The 15,195-nt window shown below is 43.6% G+C and overlaps 1 protein-coding gene across 1 annotated transcript in view; it reads left to right on the forward strand.

The window, feature by feature from the left end:
- Positions 1 to 1,469: 1,469 nt before the first annotated feature.
- yes1 (YES proto-oncogene 1, Src family tyrosine kinase) overlaps positions 1,470 to 15,195 on the forward strand; it is a 29,643-nt gene continuing 15,917 nt past the window's right edge. The window contains exons 1-2 of the mRNA XM_084546185.1: positions 1,470 to 1,864; positions 13,966 to 14,256. Coding sequence (XP_084402311.1) covers positions 13,974 to 14,256 — 283 coding nt within the window. The 5' untranslated portion in view covers positions 1,470 to 1,864; positions 13,966 to 13,973. The remainder of the gene's footprint in view (positions 1,865 to 13,965; positions 14,257 to 15,195) is intronic.

The raw sequence follows: 15,195 nt of genomic DNA on the forward strand, positions 1-15,195 counted from the left end.
ACACAGCCAGCAAGATCATCGGTGCCCCTCTGCCCTCCCTCACAGTCATTTTCCACACCCGTCTCACTGGCAGAGCCATCAGCATTGCCGGTGGCCCTTCCCACCCCACACATCCCCTCCTTCAGTCTCTTGCCATCGGGGAAAAGGTACCGGAGCGTCCGGGCCAGCTCCACCAGACTGTTGAACAGCTTCGTCCGCCAGGCTGTCAGGGTGAACTCTGCCCATGCCCCTCCTCCCCCTGTCCCCGGACTATAAGCCACCCATCACACAGGGACTCTACCTCCCTGCCTTCCTAACACAAAAAAATAGACACAAGGACTCTGGCCTGACAATTGTCTGCACTTTACTGCACCTTTGCACCTTACTGGGTAAAACTCAAGCTGCAACCGTACATTGCACTGTTGTACATAGGCTGATTTTATTTATTTACTAAAAAACAGTCTTATCCCAGACTTTTTTATTTTTAATTTCTGATTATATTATATTACATTACATTATATAATATTACATAATATAATATATACTTTTTATTGTCAGAAGCACCAATAAACAGTTAACCTTTTATCAAACCTAGAGGGCGCCAGACGCCTGCGCACTGTGGATGAGGTTCAAAGGTTAAGCGGCACCATAAAATAGTGCACAACGCTGCCGTTTGTCTCACGTCTGGGTTCTGCATCCCATCTGCAAATATCTGCACATAAATGGGTCGGGGGGTAGAAACGCGGACCGCTTTTATCCGCCTGGTCCGGAGCCAGATGCTGGGTTTTCTCCTCCATGTGAGACAAGGATGTCGGCCATATTGGGCACACGGGAAAACCATTCAATAGGACGCGGCGGTGCGTTCGGGTGCCGTCGGAAATCGTATGATGAGAAACAGATTTCTTTTGTTCGCTATGTGATCGCTCGCTTTGAGTGCTCCGCGACTGTTACTGGTACATTTTAGGTATTTTTTTTAATTTTAATTTTTTAAAAGAAGAAGAAGATGCCGGACTGATGAATCAGTAATAATAAAACTAAAAATGTGAGTCAGAACCTCACTGCTAAGACTTTATTGATGCACAAGGGATATTGCTTGGTCAAAGTAGTTCACTTGCACATAAAAAGACACTTTTGGAAATCTTAAAAGATTATTTGAGGTTCTCAGACTGGAGGTCTGGATCTCCATGCATGGTTGAAAGTTAAATCACAGATAATTAATTAATTTAATTGAAAGTAAAGTCCTCTCTGCAGCAGGCAAACATATTATTATTCTGCTTTTTTTTTTTTTTTATCTTTATTATTTTTGGTGGTGGGGGGTAGTTATGTGTTCTTCATGAACATGTAAATATTGTTTTATTTATATTTAATGCTGAAAATATTAGCGTGACTGCTTTGAATAGTGTTTCGAGCACGGGTAGCGAGATGTTCGAGTCTAATCTGAGCGCCTGAACGCAGCATGATTCCTTCTTTGGCCTCGTCGGCTCCTCGGTACTAGTCCGTCTATTGTTGTGTGTCTTTTTGGGGGACAACCCTGACCTATCAGCGGGCGGTGATTCCTGATATTTTAACAGTTTTGCTTTGCGGGCCGTTCCTCCGCCATATTACGCCGTCTTTGTGCGCCGGGCGGTGCGTCCTCGCCGCTAAGGAAGGGGGGAATATAAAGGATCCCAGTGCAGGACTTTGGGCTGGTGAAGTAGTTAATCGGTATGGGACAGACGGAAGACTGAGATTCCACGTTAGACGCTGCTCGTGTCGGCTTGTTTCCGCTCGTTTTTTGGGGGGGGGGACTGTCGACGTGAAATTAAAAGAAAAGAAAAAGCGTGGGAAGGGAAAGATAAGAGGACGCATGTAGCCGAAGTCCAACGCTGCTGAGGTCGCTTTTAAGGTAAGAAACGCTCCTTGTGGGGGGAAGAAAAAGTCACATTTTGTCTTGGAAGTGGAGAGTGCAGGGCCTTGTGGTGTTGTGACACTTGGAGAAAGTTGGGAAAGGACCCAGACTGTTTGTTCGGTGTTACACATGAAAAGAAAAAAACAGTTTTGTTGCTGATCCCGATCCAGGAGTCGAGCCTTTTGGGGTTATTTTCTCTTTGGGAGAAGACAACAGTGAGGGGGAGAGAAAGGCTCCCAATAAAGCGTCCTGGGACAAAGCTGGATCAATACCTCTAGTCATGAATAGAAAAGAAAAACGCACACTATTGTTGCTCGTGTTTTATTTATTCTAACTTCCTTTCTCATGATAAAAGTTGAACCACCCTTCTCTCTCTCTCTCTCTCTTTCTCTTTCTGTGCCTCACCCAGTCTCTATCTCCTCACACACACACAATCAGCTGCTCTAGGCCTCAGCTGTAATAGGCCCTTAATGCAAGACACACAACAGAGTTCCCAACATGACAACGTGTAATTCAAGCTTCTTTTTGCAGCAGCAGCAGACTGTGCAGAAGTACTTCCTAATAATTTGTGTCAAAACAAAAAGTGTAAAATCACTGCACGTTGTATTTCGTGTGTGTGTGTTTTGTTTTTGGTTTTTGTTGTTTTTTTTAAATCTACTTTTATTCACTGTCCCATGCTACATGTGTCCGCTGGTGTGCTTATATACTCCAGTGCCACAGTAATCCTCCTCCATGGTAATCCCCCCCTGTTAGAACAGCCCCAGTTGGCTGGACAGTTGTGTCTCCTGCACACACACACACACACACACACACACACACACACGGTCAAACACAGCTGGAATGGAGAGGGCTGTTGGCGGACTGGTGAGGAGCACTAACAGGTGGCGTTGGCCCCCGTTCAGAGACTCCAGTTTAACTGGAGGCGTGAGGGGTCGTCGTCGACTCCTCTGGCGTCCTCATGAATGACACTCATCACGCCGGTTTGAAGCTTCAGGTATTTTGTGCCGGGAGAGAGGAAAGTCCAAGGTCCCATTGAGATTTGCTCACATGTCGGCAGCCTGAACAAATGCTTGACGAAAAAGGGATTTCTCTGATTCCTGAGATCCTTATTCATGTTTACGGGCGCAGGGAACAAGCAGCGCTCTTCTGCTTTTGCCGCTTGAAGATGGCTCTTTCTCTCTCCCAGCCTGACTCCAGCCTTTGACAGGCACAGCAGGTGGCCTCAATGGCATGAATGGATTCGGAAGGAAGTTCCTCTCTCTCTCTCTCTCTCTCTCTCTCTCTCTCTCTCTTTCTCTCTCTCTCTCTCTCTCTCTCTGTCTACCCCCACTGCCAGCTAACTCCACTCACTGTGATTGGCAGAGATGGCAGGCTGCCCCGAAGATAAGAGCGAGCTGTGCCTCAGAGAGCGTGCCAGGCCGATTACGGCTATGCTTCAGTAATGGCTCGCAGCCCCTTGTAACCTCTCGTCTTTCTGTGATTGCGGCCAGCGCCGCCGAGTGAGTCAGACGGTTTAGCTTTCAGGTTCATGCTGGGCTTATCTTCAACAGTAAGAACAGTTTGGTTTTTAGATTTGCTCGCGGACGGCATGCCAAAAACTATAATTTTGGGCTCCTCGATGTTTAACCAGTGGCTTTTCTTGTAGTGATGAAGGGATCAGTGGAGAACAAATCTGGTAATGGGTAGTTTAAAAAGTCCAGAATTTCCGAACTGAGTTCAGTTTCTCCTCTGGTTCACTCTGAATGGAAAGCTTGTGGGTTTTTGCTTCATTTGTCCAGATATAAAACATTTTTGTATGTAGTACCATGAGCTTTACTGATGGGCTTGATTAGGTTTTAGATTTCCTACTCTCAGATTCGATATAAACGTGTTTTATATATTAAACAACACCTTCTCTAATAAATCGGCCCATCCCATACGACGAAAAACCCGTGTGTATGTGCAGTAGACATCTTGGGATTATGTGACTACTCTACGTTACACATGGGTGTGGTCCGTGTACAATAGATCACACGTGACCACACCCAGCTGTGATATTGGATCACTGGAAGGTAAGCTCCGTCAGAACTGGTTGAGTCTGACTGTTTACGTAACAACCTAAACCGTCTCAGTGTCTTTCTGGAAACACTGTTCAGCTCAGTTACGCCTGCTTGTAACCTCTTTATAGCCCCTTTTAATCAGCATGCCCCAGACAGAAATATTGCACCTTACTGTCCTGTATTAAAACCTACGAAGACGTAATGGGGGCAATGCTCTGCCTTTATACCAGTTGTATAAAAACAGGAGCTGGCAGGACAGGAAGTGTGACCATTTCGTGACATGTCTTGCGTACAACTCACTGCTGGGAGGATTTAACATCTTCCAAAGAAAGGAGAACTTACAGGAACCGAGACGCTACTGTCAGAAATGATTGGCAAAAGAGTGGAATAAAGCATCGTCAGCACATTATTCAGCAACCGTTGTTATTTGGTAAGCGGCACCTAAACACCTGGGTGTTTGAATCTTCTTTTTGTGGGCTATTAAAAGTCTCACGCAGGGGCGACTTTCCACCAGCTTCATTTGGTTCAGTGCAAACGAACAAAGTCAGGATAATAAGAGGCCTTTCTGGCAAAATAGCAGAATCTTTTAAAGAAAAGGCTTCAGTGTAACCCATATTTTCAGTCCACCTTCCGTTCTGGCCCTTTGGAACAACTTTGGAAATCTGACGTTGTACAACTCTTTTTTTTGGGCGTCCAGTTTGATGAACTGATTAATTCTCATGAAACAAAGGCACAGTGGGTGGTAAAACACATCCTGGATATCAAGCCGTCTTCTGTCTTTGATCACAAACATCAAACGGGAATGTGTGTCTACATGTAACTGATCGATCAGTCGCCTTTCTGAATGTGATTTTGTGATTTTAAATTTGAGCCAGGTACTTGATAACCCATCTTCCCATCTGTTTTTGTTTTTCTTAATTCTCAAACCCTCCGTAGTACGTCACTGGTTCCACATTTAACCAAACCCAAATGGGCAGGTGTGGCCATGTTTGTTATCTTTGTCCTCTTACCCAAATCTCGTTTGACGTCTTTTACAAAATAAACCAAATTGGATGAACTCAGACAAGCCTTTAAGTCACGGGTGAATTTAGACTTAACATTATGGCCAAATGGGAAAGTAACTGTTTAGAGTGCAAGTGAGGACGATGTTTGCTTATAGCAGTCACCTCTGAACCGTTGCTATTACTCATAGATATATTTAGACCTCTACTGAAAACAACCATTGAGGTTTCCCGTCCCTATTTGCTAATTCTTTCGAAGTCTTTCGCCATCAGATTATAGTATGTGATGCGGTCTGAATACTGTATGAGACACAGTCTGTGACACAGATCTGTGACTTCCAGCGTTACACAAGGCAGCAGCTCGGGGTCAAAGGTCTTGTCCAGGGTTTTCATCTGATCTGATTAGCCAGAACGGTAACAGCGGTCAGGAGCTGAGTCACAGAGTGAATGCATCCGACTGTGTGTTTGCTATTAGATTAAACTTGCATCTAAGTCATAATACGGAGTGCATGGCGATTCTGTTGAGTTTTCTTTTGGTTTACTTTGACTCCAGGTTCCTGCTGCTTGTTTTACATATCGCCGTCTTGGTCCCGCAATTTTTCTTGAAATTTCTTGATTTTTAGCCATAATCCACGTTTTCTTCTGAGAAGGGGATCCAGCTCTTTGAACAAGGCTATAAAATTCTTCTTCATTTATTATACAGCTGGTGATATAGATAAGCTGAGCTCCTGTGCAGTAGCCTGTACACTGTTCTCAGTATAAAACGTAAAGTGGAAATGTAATGCATTTCAGCGAGTTGTACCAGTGCTCGGCGGAAAAAAGCCTTTTGGTGATGGAAAGTTGGCAGGTACCAAGCTGATTTGATCTCAGCTTTGCAGTTGAGGCGACAACCAATGGGAGCGACTGATGATTGTCAGTTGATTGACGCAAACACAGAGTTCCCCAAATATTTACCACAAGAATACACTGTCACCAATTTTGGGTCTCGTCACCAAACTCATCAGCTGGCTCAGAGCGTCGTTGAACCCAAATTGAGCTAGGGTTAATAACTTGAATCGATTCATTTGGCTGTATTTTTATTTGATGAAAGGTCGATTCATGTAGAGAAACAAATGCAAGGCAACCAGAGCCTGTGAAGTCCACTATCGCCCAACTGTCCGGTAACAGACAGAAGGACAACGAGTGAACCACTTCATATATGGACCAGGCCTGAGACTAACAGTTTCGAATAATAACATGTCGTGCTGGAATTCTTTTCTCCTGAAAGTTGTTGCATGCCAGCTTCAGAAAACAGCTCCCCGCCTGTAGCGCTGCAGCATCACTGTATCCGTCCCCGTGGGAAGCAGCAGCCTGTGTCTTCTTAATCTGACACGGCATCGCTGGCAAGTCTGGCCTCAAATGTCACATATCCTTGGATGGAGTCCGGGTCCGGCATTTGTTTGAACGCATATTAGCGCCTTTTGTGTGGTCTTGTACGGCAAACCTCGACGTAAACTTATTCTTAATCATGCAGGGTTTGTTTAAAATATGTCTCTAGGAATACAACTAATGAATATTTTAATTATTGAATATTATACTTGTTATTTTCTCTGTCAAACGTTTGATCTGTAATTACTATGAGTGATATGGAGTGAAAAGACAATTGTGAAATCTGAGTCTGAGTGAAATCCATGCATCTCTAAATTTAAAATTATGCGACAATTAATAACCCAATGGATTATCAGGATAAACAATTGGCTAAGCTCGCGCTCAGCGCACAAATACTCATTGTTTTTCAGAAACAGGGCTTGCAAAATGATAACATTCAATTAAAAGAAGAGTATTTAACTCATCCCAGTATCGGCTCGAGGCACTAGTTACTGTACTCCCTCGGAGCCACCGGAAGAATGGCACATTTCTCTCAGCTAATCATGTAACGACCTCATTTAGAAAACCCATCCGAGAGAGGATGCAGTAATCGGCCTGTAATTTGATTCGCCGTGAAGTCGACTTGAGCCGTCATTAGTTTTGGTAGATTTGTCACACTACATTAAAAACACTGGTGGTGATATTTATATATTTTTTTTCACCGCCATGTATAGTGTAGTGCAGAGATTTTCTTTATCTCGCTGAAATAATAAAAATGTCTCTCCGTACCAGCTGTGATTGTAAATTTGTGTCTATTGAGGCGTCTGGTTGTTTTGAATATTTAATTTCAGCACTTCCTTTGATTGATTGTGTGCCTGCGCCACATTAGCATTTGTGCTGCTTAACGTAGCATGCATGTGTAAAGGAGCGGCGGGGTCGGGGGGTTTGTGAGTGTGATGTGCTCTTTTGGGGGAGCACCACGAGGTACTTTCTCTTTAACCATAACAAAAGGTAGATGAGAATGACAAAAGAGGAGACCAAAAGGCCTTTCTTCTGTGGCGCTCAGCAGAGGAGGGGAGAGCTTTTCTTTCTCTTTTCTCTGAGCACGGTTCCCAGTTTGAGGTTAAAAATCTTTCAGGGCATGAGACCGTTGATTGAGACTTTTATGTTGTTGTTGAGAATGGACAGCAAAGTGAAAATTGGGTCTGTTGAAGCACTTTGAGACACCAGATCGTCTTGGTCCTGAGTGATTGTACGTAGTAAGCTTAAAGTACAGCTGGGAGCACACTGGATGCATTTGAGATCTGATCACTTAGTCCACATATGGAGGTGGAAATCACACACGTGTCCTGCCCACATTGATGACTCATCTGACGTTCCTCTGCGTATGTTGGTGAAGCTGGTGGTTTTCCCCGTAGACTGTATATAAATATGGACAGTGCATTCAGACTTCCTTGCACTGGCCTAACTGACGCTTTTTTCCCGGGGATACTGGCGGCGCCATTTAGGAGTTTGGAGCCAGAATCTGTGCAGTCCGAGCCACGCAGAGCCGCCTTATCGATGACCCGCCCACTTTTGCGTCAGACACACTCGCGTTATCATTTCCAAAAAAAAAAATCTTAAAACTGGTCATTTGAGTCTGTATCAGTATTATATTAACTACCTAGATGTACTTTTGTGTTTTAGTTTGGCCCAAGTCCCATCCACTAACATGGAGTGGGCGGAGCTTATGACCTATACTGCAGCCAGTCACTAGGTGGAGCTCTACTTGCTTTGTTCCGCTGTCCATCTTTATACAGTCTGTTTTTTTTCCTCATTTATTCGGAAAAAAACACACAGCTGTTATCTTAAATGATCTCAAAAGGATTAATGAGAGCCTTTTAAAATATTTTGTCCTTGTAGCTCTTAGCTAACTAAGCTAATAAATACATCACCCAAAACAACAACAACATAAATGATTGAATATGGCCGTATTTAATTCCCTCGTAAAAAGATTTCTGCATGTTGTTAATTAGCGATGCGTTTATGTTGATGTATGTGAAGTAACCATGGGTAGATATCTCACAGTATTTTCAACAGCTCAGCAGCGACATTACTGTGCACTTGGAAGCATCCCTTGGTTCAAGCTATAATTTGAGCTTTTTGCAGGTCACAGCAAATAACTTCACAGCTCATTACGTTCCACGCTTTTTATCATTTCCTCATGTCCATGTTCTACTGCACTTCCTGGTCTGAGCAGGCTTATTATCTGTTCATAACCATATTAAATAATAAAATTATATAGAGCTGTCAATCATTAAGAAAAGGGGATGTTTTTCTTTATTATGACTTTGGAATAAACATAAATCATACCGTCACATTAAAGCATACACCGATCAGTCACTACATTAAAACCACTGACAGGAGAAGTAAATAACATTGACCATCTTGTGACAATACAATGTTCTGCTGGGAAACTTTTGGACCTGGCATTCATGTGGATGTTATTTAGACATGTACCACCCACCTAGACCAGAACAGACGCCCCCACCCCATAGCAATGACACTCCCTGATGGCAGCAGCCATCCCCAGCACAAAAACAGTTTAGGAACAACTAAAAAAAAAACACAGCACAAGGTGTTGATCTGGATTTGAACCATTGAGACCCTCTTTAGGCCACTGTTTCACTGTCGTCTCACTTCTCAGCTGTTCACTTACTGTGGCATTCGCTTTAAGGTCAGCTGCCAAGTGTTTTGGACGCTTTGAACAATGCAGTTGTTGACACGTGTGACGGGCTGAGGTCAAAGGTGACGGCCATGTTTATGTTTGTCTCTGCTCTGATGTCAGTGGCTTCTGTTACGACCAGAGTTTCAGAGGTCTCGTCAAATGGTTTTGTTTTTTTTGAGCTGGGGTATGACACGAAGAGCAGCTGGAAGTTCAGATTACACTGGCAGAGCTGCAACCAACAATTATTTTGTCATCGGTGCATCCGACACTTGTGTTCCCAGTAAATCATGATTAATAGCTAGAACTTAAAGTATAAAACATGTATGTCTATGCGCTAGAAAATGGATGAATCACGTTGACATGTATTTGAAGGAAAATATCATCATTTAATTCAATTTTGTTTTCTATACAAGAATAGAAAATCTCATACAAACCTCGTATGTGTCCGTGATTGATGAGGGGAAAGTATGAAGAACATCCATTGTGGTCAGGTTTTTATTGCCTCTTCTAAATCGTTTGAGTTACTCATTATGAGCTGGCACAATCAAACATGCAAGCGCACGTTTCAGGCTTCACTGACTCAAACGCTCATTTAGTATACTGCCATAAATAAGTGGTAATAATGTAATTTTGTACCAACTGGCAATTTCTATTTTTTTTTCCGTTTCCTGTTTCGTTGCATGTTAACCAACTTAGAACTAAATGCCAGGACGAGCAGGGCTGCCATGTCCGCGCAGCTCGCATGCTGTTGCCACCAGCTGTTAGCGGTCGTCCTTGTCTGTGCTCGCAGTCCTGTGGAGGACGTCTGGATTCTGAAAAGGCCATAATTTAATCTGAGTGGACTCGTTAGCTGACGAATTCAGATGATTTAGTTTGATGTTTTTATTAATGTTTAAATACACTCATGTTTTTTGCTTGATGCATATAGAAATAGGATTCAAACATGCCAGATTATCCAACAGCATGTACATTTCTACTTCCTGGTTCATTTCTGATTATTGACTTCCATCTGTCTCGATTGTCTATTTCTGCTACCTCAGCATTGGCTTGCAGTCCGTACTCATTGGTAGAAAGTCAATACACCATCCATCTCATTTAAATAGATCCATATATTGATCGGTGACCCTCATTTGGTTCAGTCCACTCACAAACCAAGGTCATGCTTTCAGTAGCAACAGATATTTTGAGCAGAGGTTCTTGGTTTCAGTTTGACAGAGTAAATAGAGGTTTTGTTTGTCGTCGTTGTTGGATGGTTGGTGCTCGTGACCTTTAGCTGGATTTGTAGTTGAGTCAGGGTTAACAGGAGTCCTCCGGTTGATTGTCCATAATGCTTATTTGCTTGTAATCGGGCTGTATTCTTCTTTATATTCCCACAGTCGCTGTGTTTGCGATCTGTCATGTCCTGTTTGATAGTATTTGAGCTACAGACAAAGGACACTGTGCTATCACTCATTCAGTCATAGGAAACCTTTTAAAGGCAGAAGCATTTATCCTTTCTCTGGCACAGTCACAGAGGAAATGTTTGCTCTGAAACCATCCTCGTAACAAAGATGGATGATCCAGTGTCCAATAAAGACTCACGATCATAATAGCACATGAAAGAGGGATTAGTGTTTGTTTTTCTGTTGTGATCGCCAATTAGTCTTTTCTTGTGTTTCCTTGGTCACAGAGATGGCGCAATTAGTCGGGGACTTTGAAAGATTCTAGTTTCCAAAAATCATCATTCATGTTTTAACAAGCAGAAAAGAAAATGTTTGCCCAAAGTTTAGTTGAAACGTCCTGACGTCATTACAGCTTGCAAACGTGACCGACTGTGTCTAATTAATGTAAACACGGCATGCGGGGTAATGTACCAAAATGAGAGGGTGTTCTTTTACCATGAAGTGCTCCTCTCATTTTGATGTCTAAAAATGTACAGTAGATCAAGGACTGGGGTCATTTGACCACAGTGTGGAGTCTTGGCTACTGAAACAACATGATTACCCCACAGAACCCCTAACGTAGCAGTTTTCCGTAACGTTAATCAGTAAATGACGGACAGTTGGCGTACAGATTTTGAATCTCCCAATTAAACTTTAAAACACAGATATTCATTGCAACAGCGGCCAACTACAGTTATATTCTTGGATGTTTGGCTTTTAATTGACTAAACTGAGGAAAAACTTTGGCATACCATTGAACATAATCCAATATTTGGCCAAAATGAATGCCTATACTCAAAGTTTAAATTATGCTGATTGGGCATAACATTATGACCACCTTCCTAATATTGTGTAGGTCTCCATTGTGCCTCCAAAAACAGTTGTGACTCATCAGAAAATGGACGTGGGTCTTCTGGGTGTCCTGTGGTGTCTGGCAACACAATGTTGTTATGTTGGTTGTTGGGGCCTTTGGGTCCTATGGGTTGAGGGGAGGGTCCTCTGTGGATCATCCCACAGATGCTTGATTAGTTTGGGATCTAGTGAATTTAGAAGCCAGGTCAACACCTTGTGCTGTTCATGTTCTCCATGTTTTTTTGAGTTGTTCCTAAACTGTGTCAGGCTGCATCCTGCTGGGGATGGCTGCTGCCATCAAGTGTCATTGCTATGGGGTGGGGGTGTCTGGTCTGGTCTGGTCTAGGTGGGTGCTACATGTCTAACATCCACACGAATGCCAGATCCAAAAGTTTCCCAGCAGAACATTGAATTGTCACAAGATGGTCAACTATTATTACTTAGTTATTATTACTTCACCTGTCGGGGGTTTTAATGTTGAGGATCATCAGTTTACCTTACAAATCAAAAACTCAGCTTTTGCATTAGTACATTTTCATTCCAGTTTATTTTACACTCAGTGTACTGACACTATAAAATCCATCGTGTCATGTATTTTGCCTGAGAATCCCACAACTCTGTTTCTTTTACAAATACCTGTGTGTCACTGGCAGCCACTTAAAATCTCTGCCGTAACATTTTACAAATGCCGGGATATGAGTCATCGAAAGCGGAGCAGTCCTGGAGCAGAGCGTTGATCTGATGTGCAGTGGCAGCCTGTTTTATTTCGCGCACACACACACATGCAGACACACACGTGGAACGCACCCACACAAAAACAATTTGACAAAGAGGCTTTAGGTGGTAGAAAGATGAGTAAACGGAGCAGAATCTGCGGAGGATGCCCTCTGCTTGTGAGGACACACAACCTCGTACACCCGACAAAGGAATGCGCTTGTGTGTTACTCTGTTTGTGAGGACGTCACAGTGACCTAAGTGGGCTTATCTCAGAAGGTGGACTGGGACACACCTCCGTATATGCTGCCGTCAGGTGGAGGCATTCGAGCTGAGTATCAGTGCTGACTTTCATTTTCAGTGAAGTTCAAAATCGCTTCATTCCGAGATAATGTTGTCATTGGTTTCAGAGATTTGTGGTATTTCCACGCTTTCTTACCGCTACCTCCTCTCAGTTATCACACTATTTAAATCCACAGGTTTTAGATCTCCCTCAAACGTGGACTAACCTCATTGAGCGGTCTCCGAGACAGTGATGTGTGATTTCTAACACGAGGATGCAGGAAATGTCATATATTCAAAAAAAAAAAAGTAAAATCAATCCCAAGGAATTTATGAATCGATATGGGAATCTTTCAGTGAAGATGGGTAGACTTACATGTTCACAGTTGTCAACCAAAAGCAAATGCAATGGCAAAATGAATCCTTGAGGATGTGCTGTTCTGGAAACTTAACACTTAAGCCAAAATAATACTGTTTCCCATCTTTTCTGTTTATGTAGAATTTGTTAGTCCTCAAATTCTTGAAAGCCGCATACACACACTCTGACTCACTGGGTCTTACGTATCAGTAATCTCAGGAGTGATATGAGCACAAGCTCTTAACGCCAAAGGGCTGCCCCTCCCCCACCCCCTTTTATGTTCATGTAGGACCTTTTCAGAGTTTACATTAAGATCTGGGCTATCCGATCGCAAGTTTAGCCCAGCTTTAGGTACGTGTGTTCAGACCTGACATTAACATACGTCTCCAGAGCAGTAGAATATTGTAATGGCTACTGTCTCTAATGGATCCCTACCGCTGCTCCGGAGCCGACAACAGAGCTGTTTTATGTGTGCGCATCATGACGTGGGCACGTATGTTAAGTTATTATTTATTGATCTCCGCCGTTTGACATTAGTTAGACCTGCACTAAACTCAGATTACAACTCCAACCTTTGAAGTTTCCATACGCACCGCAATCTCTGGTAATAAAGGGAAATAAAGACATTGTGTGGTCACATTAAATACTTTCATTTGTTAATTCTTACTTTTTTAGTTGGGTAACTTTTATATTTTAAAAGGCTGTCAATGAACACTTTATAATAGTGGCTGTGTGTTTGACGCAGGAGCAGCTCTGTTGAGTATAGGCGGTCTTTAATGCGCCTCAGGACGCATTGCGTTCACACTACCAAAGGAATGTGGACACATGCGACCACTTCCAAGTGTGGTCAGAGATCAGATCTCTCAAATCTGATCTCAACGCGTCCTGGGGGGGCGTTCACACCTGTCTTTCACGTGATCAGATCACCCAGATCGGAAGCAAGGTCTGAACAGGCCCTTGGTGTGATCACCGGAGAGGGTTGGCTGTAACAGTTTCTGGCTGTGCTGGCTTGACGAGGCTTTTGTCGAGACTTGTGAAGTCATGTGAGGTCACTCGGCTTGGCTTGCAGTCTTTGGAGAGTAGGGCTGTGTTGAAACCCACCAGAATGATTGCTGCTAGTCTGAACAGTCTCAATGTTCCTCTCCATTTGTGATGTACAAACTGAAATTCAGCCTCATTACAAAGAATAGTATCAGAAATGCCCTTTGCATAATAAATTCCAGTTCCTTTATCCATTAATAAATGCTGACACATGTGTTTTCCACGGTGATCACCTCATTGTTTCCCATTCTGACAGAAAACACTATATATGTCTTACCCCAGGCAAACGCAGGCTCACACTGTAATCTGATCCTCAAATATTTCTCTTCCCTGCAGGCTTGACGATGGGTTGTGTCAAGAGTAAAGAGGACAAGGGCTCGTCGCCGAAGTACCGGACCGACAACTCGAATGCCACGCCGGGCCACACACACCCGGGCCACTACGGGCCCGACCCCACCCTGATGGGTCACTCACCCGCTATGAAGCCATCCAACAACAGCTACAACAGCCCCGCCGCTGGCCTCACGCCCTTTGGCGGGGCGTCTTCGGTTATGACGCCCTTCGGTGGAGCGTCCACCTCGTACACGTCGGTGGCCGTGAGCAGCCCCTTCCCCGGCGTCATCACAGGTCAGTTTGTGGATTCGTGTCGTCAGTCTGCCTATTTGCGTGTGTTTCTGCATATGTTTGTATTCAAATATATGCATAAACCCTGCTTCTCAAAAGTTTTGTTGGTTTTAATTAAAAACCAAAATGAAAGCAGTAAATCTGTTTAACTAAATTGCGCACCCGAATGAAGCCGTCACAATTATTTCCCTCTGCCATTTTTCAACTTTGCATTCTGTTGACATAATGTGCAAAACAACTTTAGAATAAACTCCGCTGGACATTTGCTATGCGGAGGACATTATGAGCAGCAGATGTTATGCAAATCAGACATTTGGAACGAGACGCAAAGGCAGAACCGAAACCCAAAATAGGTCTATGATATGGGGCGCAATGCAGCAGGCATGGCCTTTTTCCTGAGAGGGAAAAAAAATAATATGTAGAGAATTCGGCGGCTTTATTTACACACGTTGAAAGTTTTCATCTCCAACAATAGTTTGAACTTTTTGATTAACTACGTGTCTGTGATGAAAATGACTCTCTGCGACATTAGGATCATCGCGGATCGGATCGGTGCACATGCCCAGTGAAGAGTTTACTCCAACGGCACACACACACACCAACACTTGCACGCAAAACCACACATTTCTCTTTTATTTCTCAGTCAATTCCTCGCTCTCTCAGGGAAGGTAATCTGGCCCGAGGAGCTGCAGTAGATCTAATCCTGCCCACTCAATTTCCTCCACGAGATAAACACATCACGGTCCTTGTTGGTCCCTCTGCACTCTGTCACCCGCCGTTTCATTACACGTATACAAGATTAAGCGACGTCCGTTTGATTTGAAGGGATGCCGCCACCGAGTTTGAGAACTGTGGAGGGGATATTCTGTCTCCCTTCTTAAAAATAACGAGAGCTGTTGGTATTTTTAGACCTGCTCCGAGGCACAGGAAGTGGGGTATTCC

This window comes from Chelon labrosus, assembly GCF_963514085.1.
Source record: "Chelon labrosus genome assembly, chromosome: 6".
NCBI lineage: Eukaryota > Metazoa > Chordata > Actinopteri > Mugiliformes > Mugilidae > Chelon > Chelon labrosus.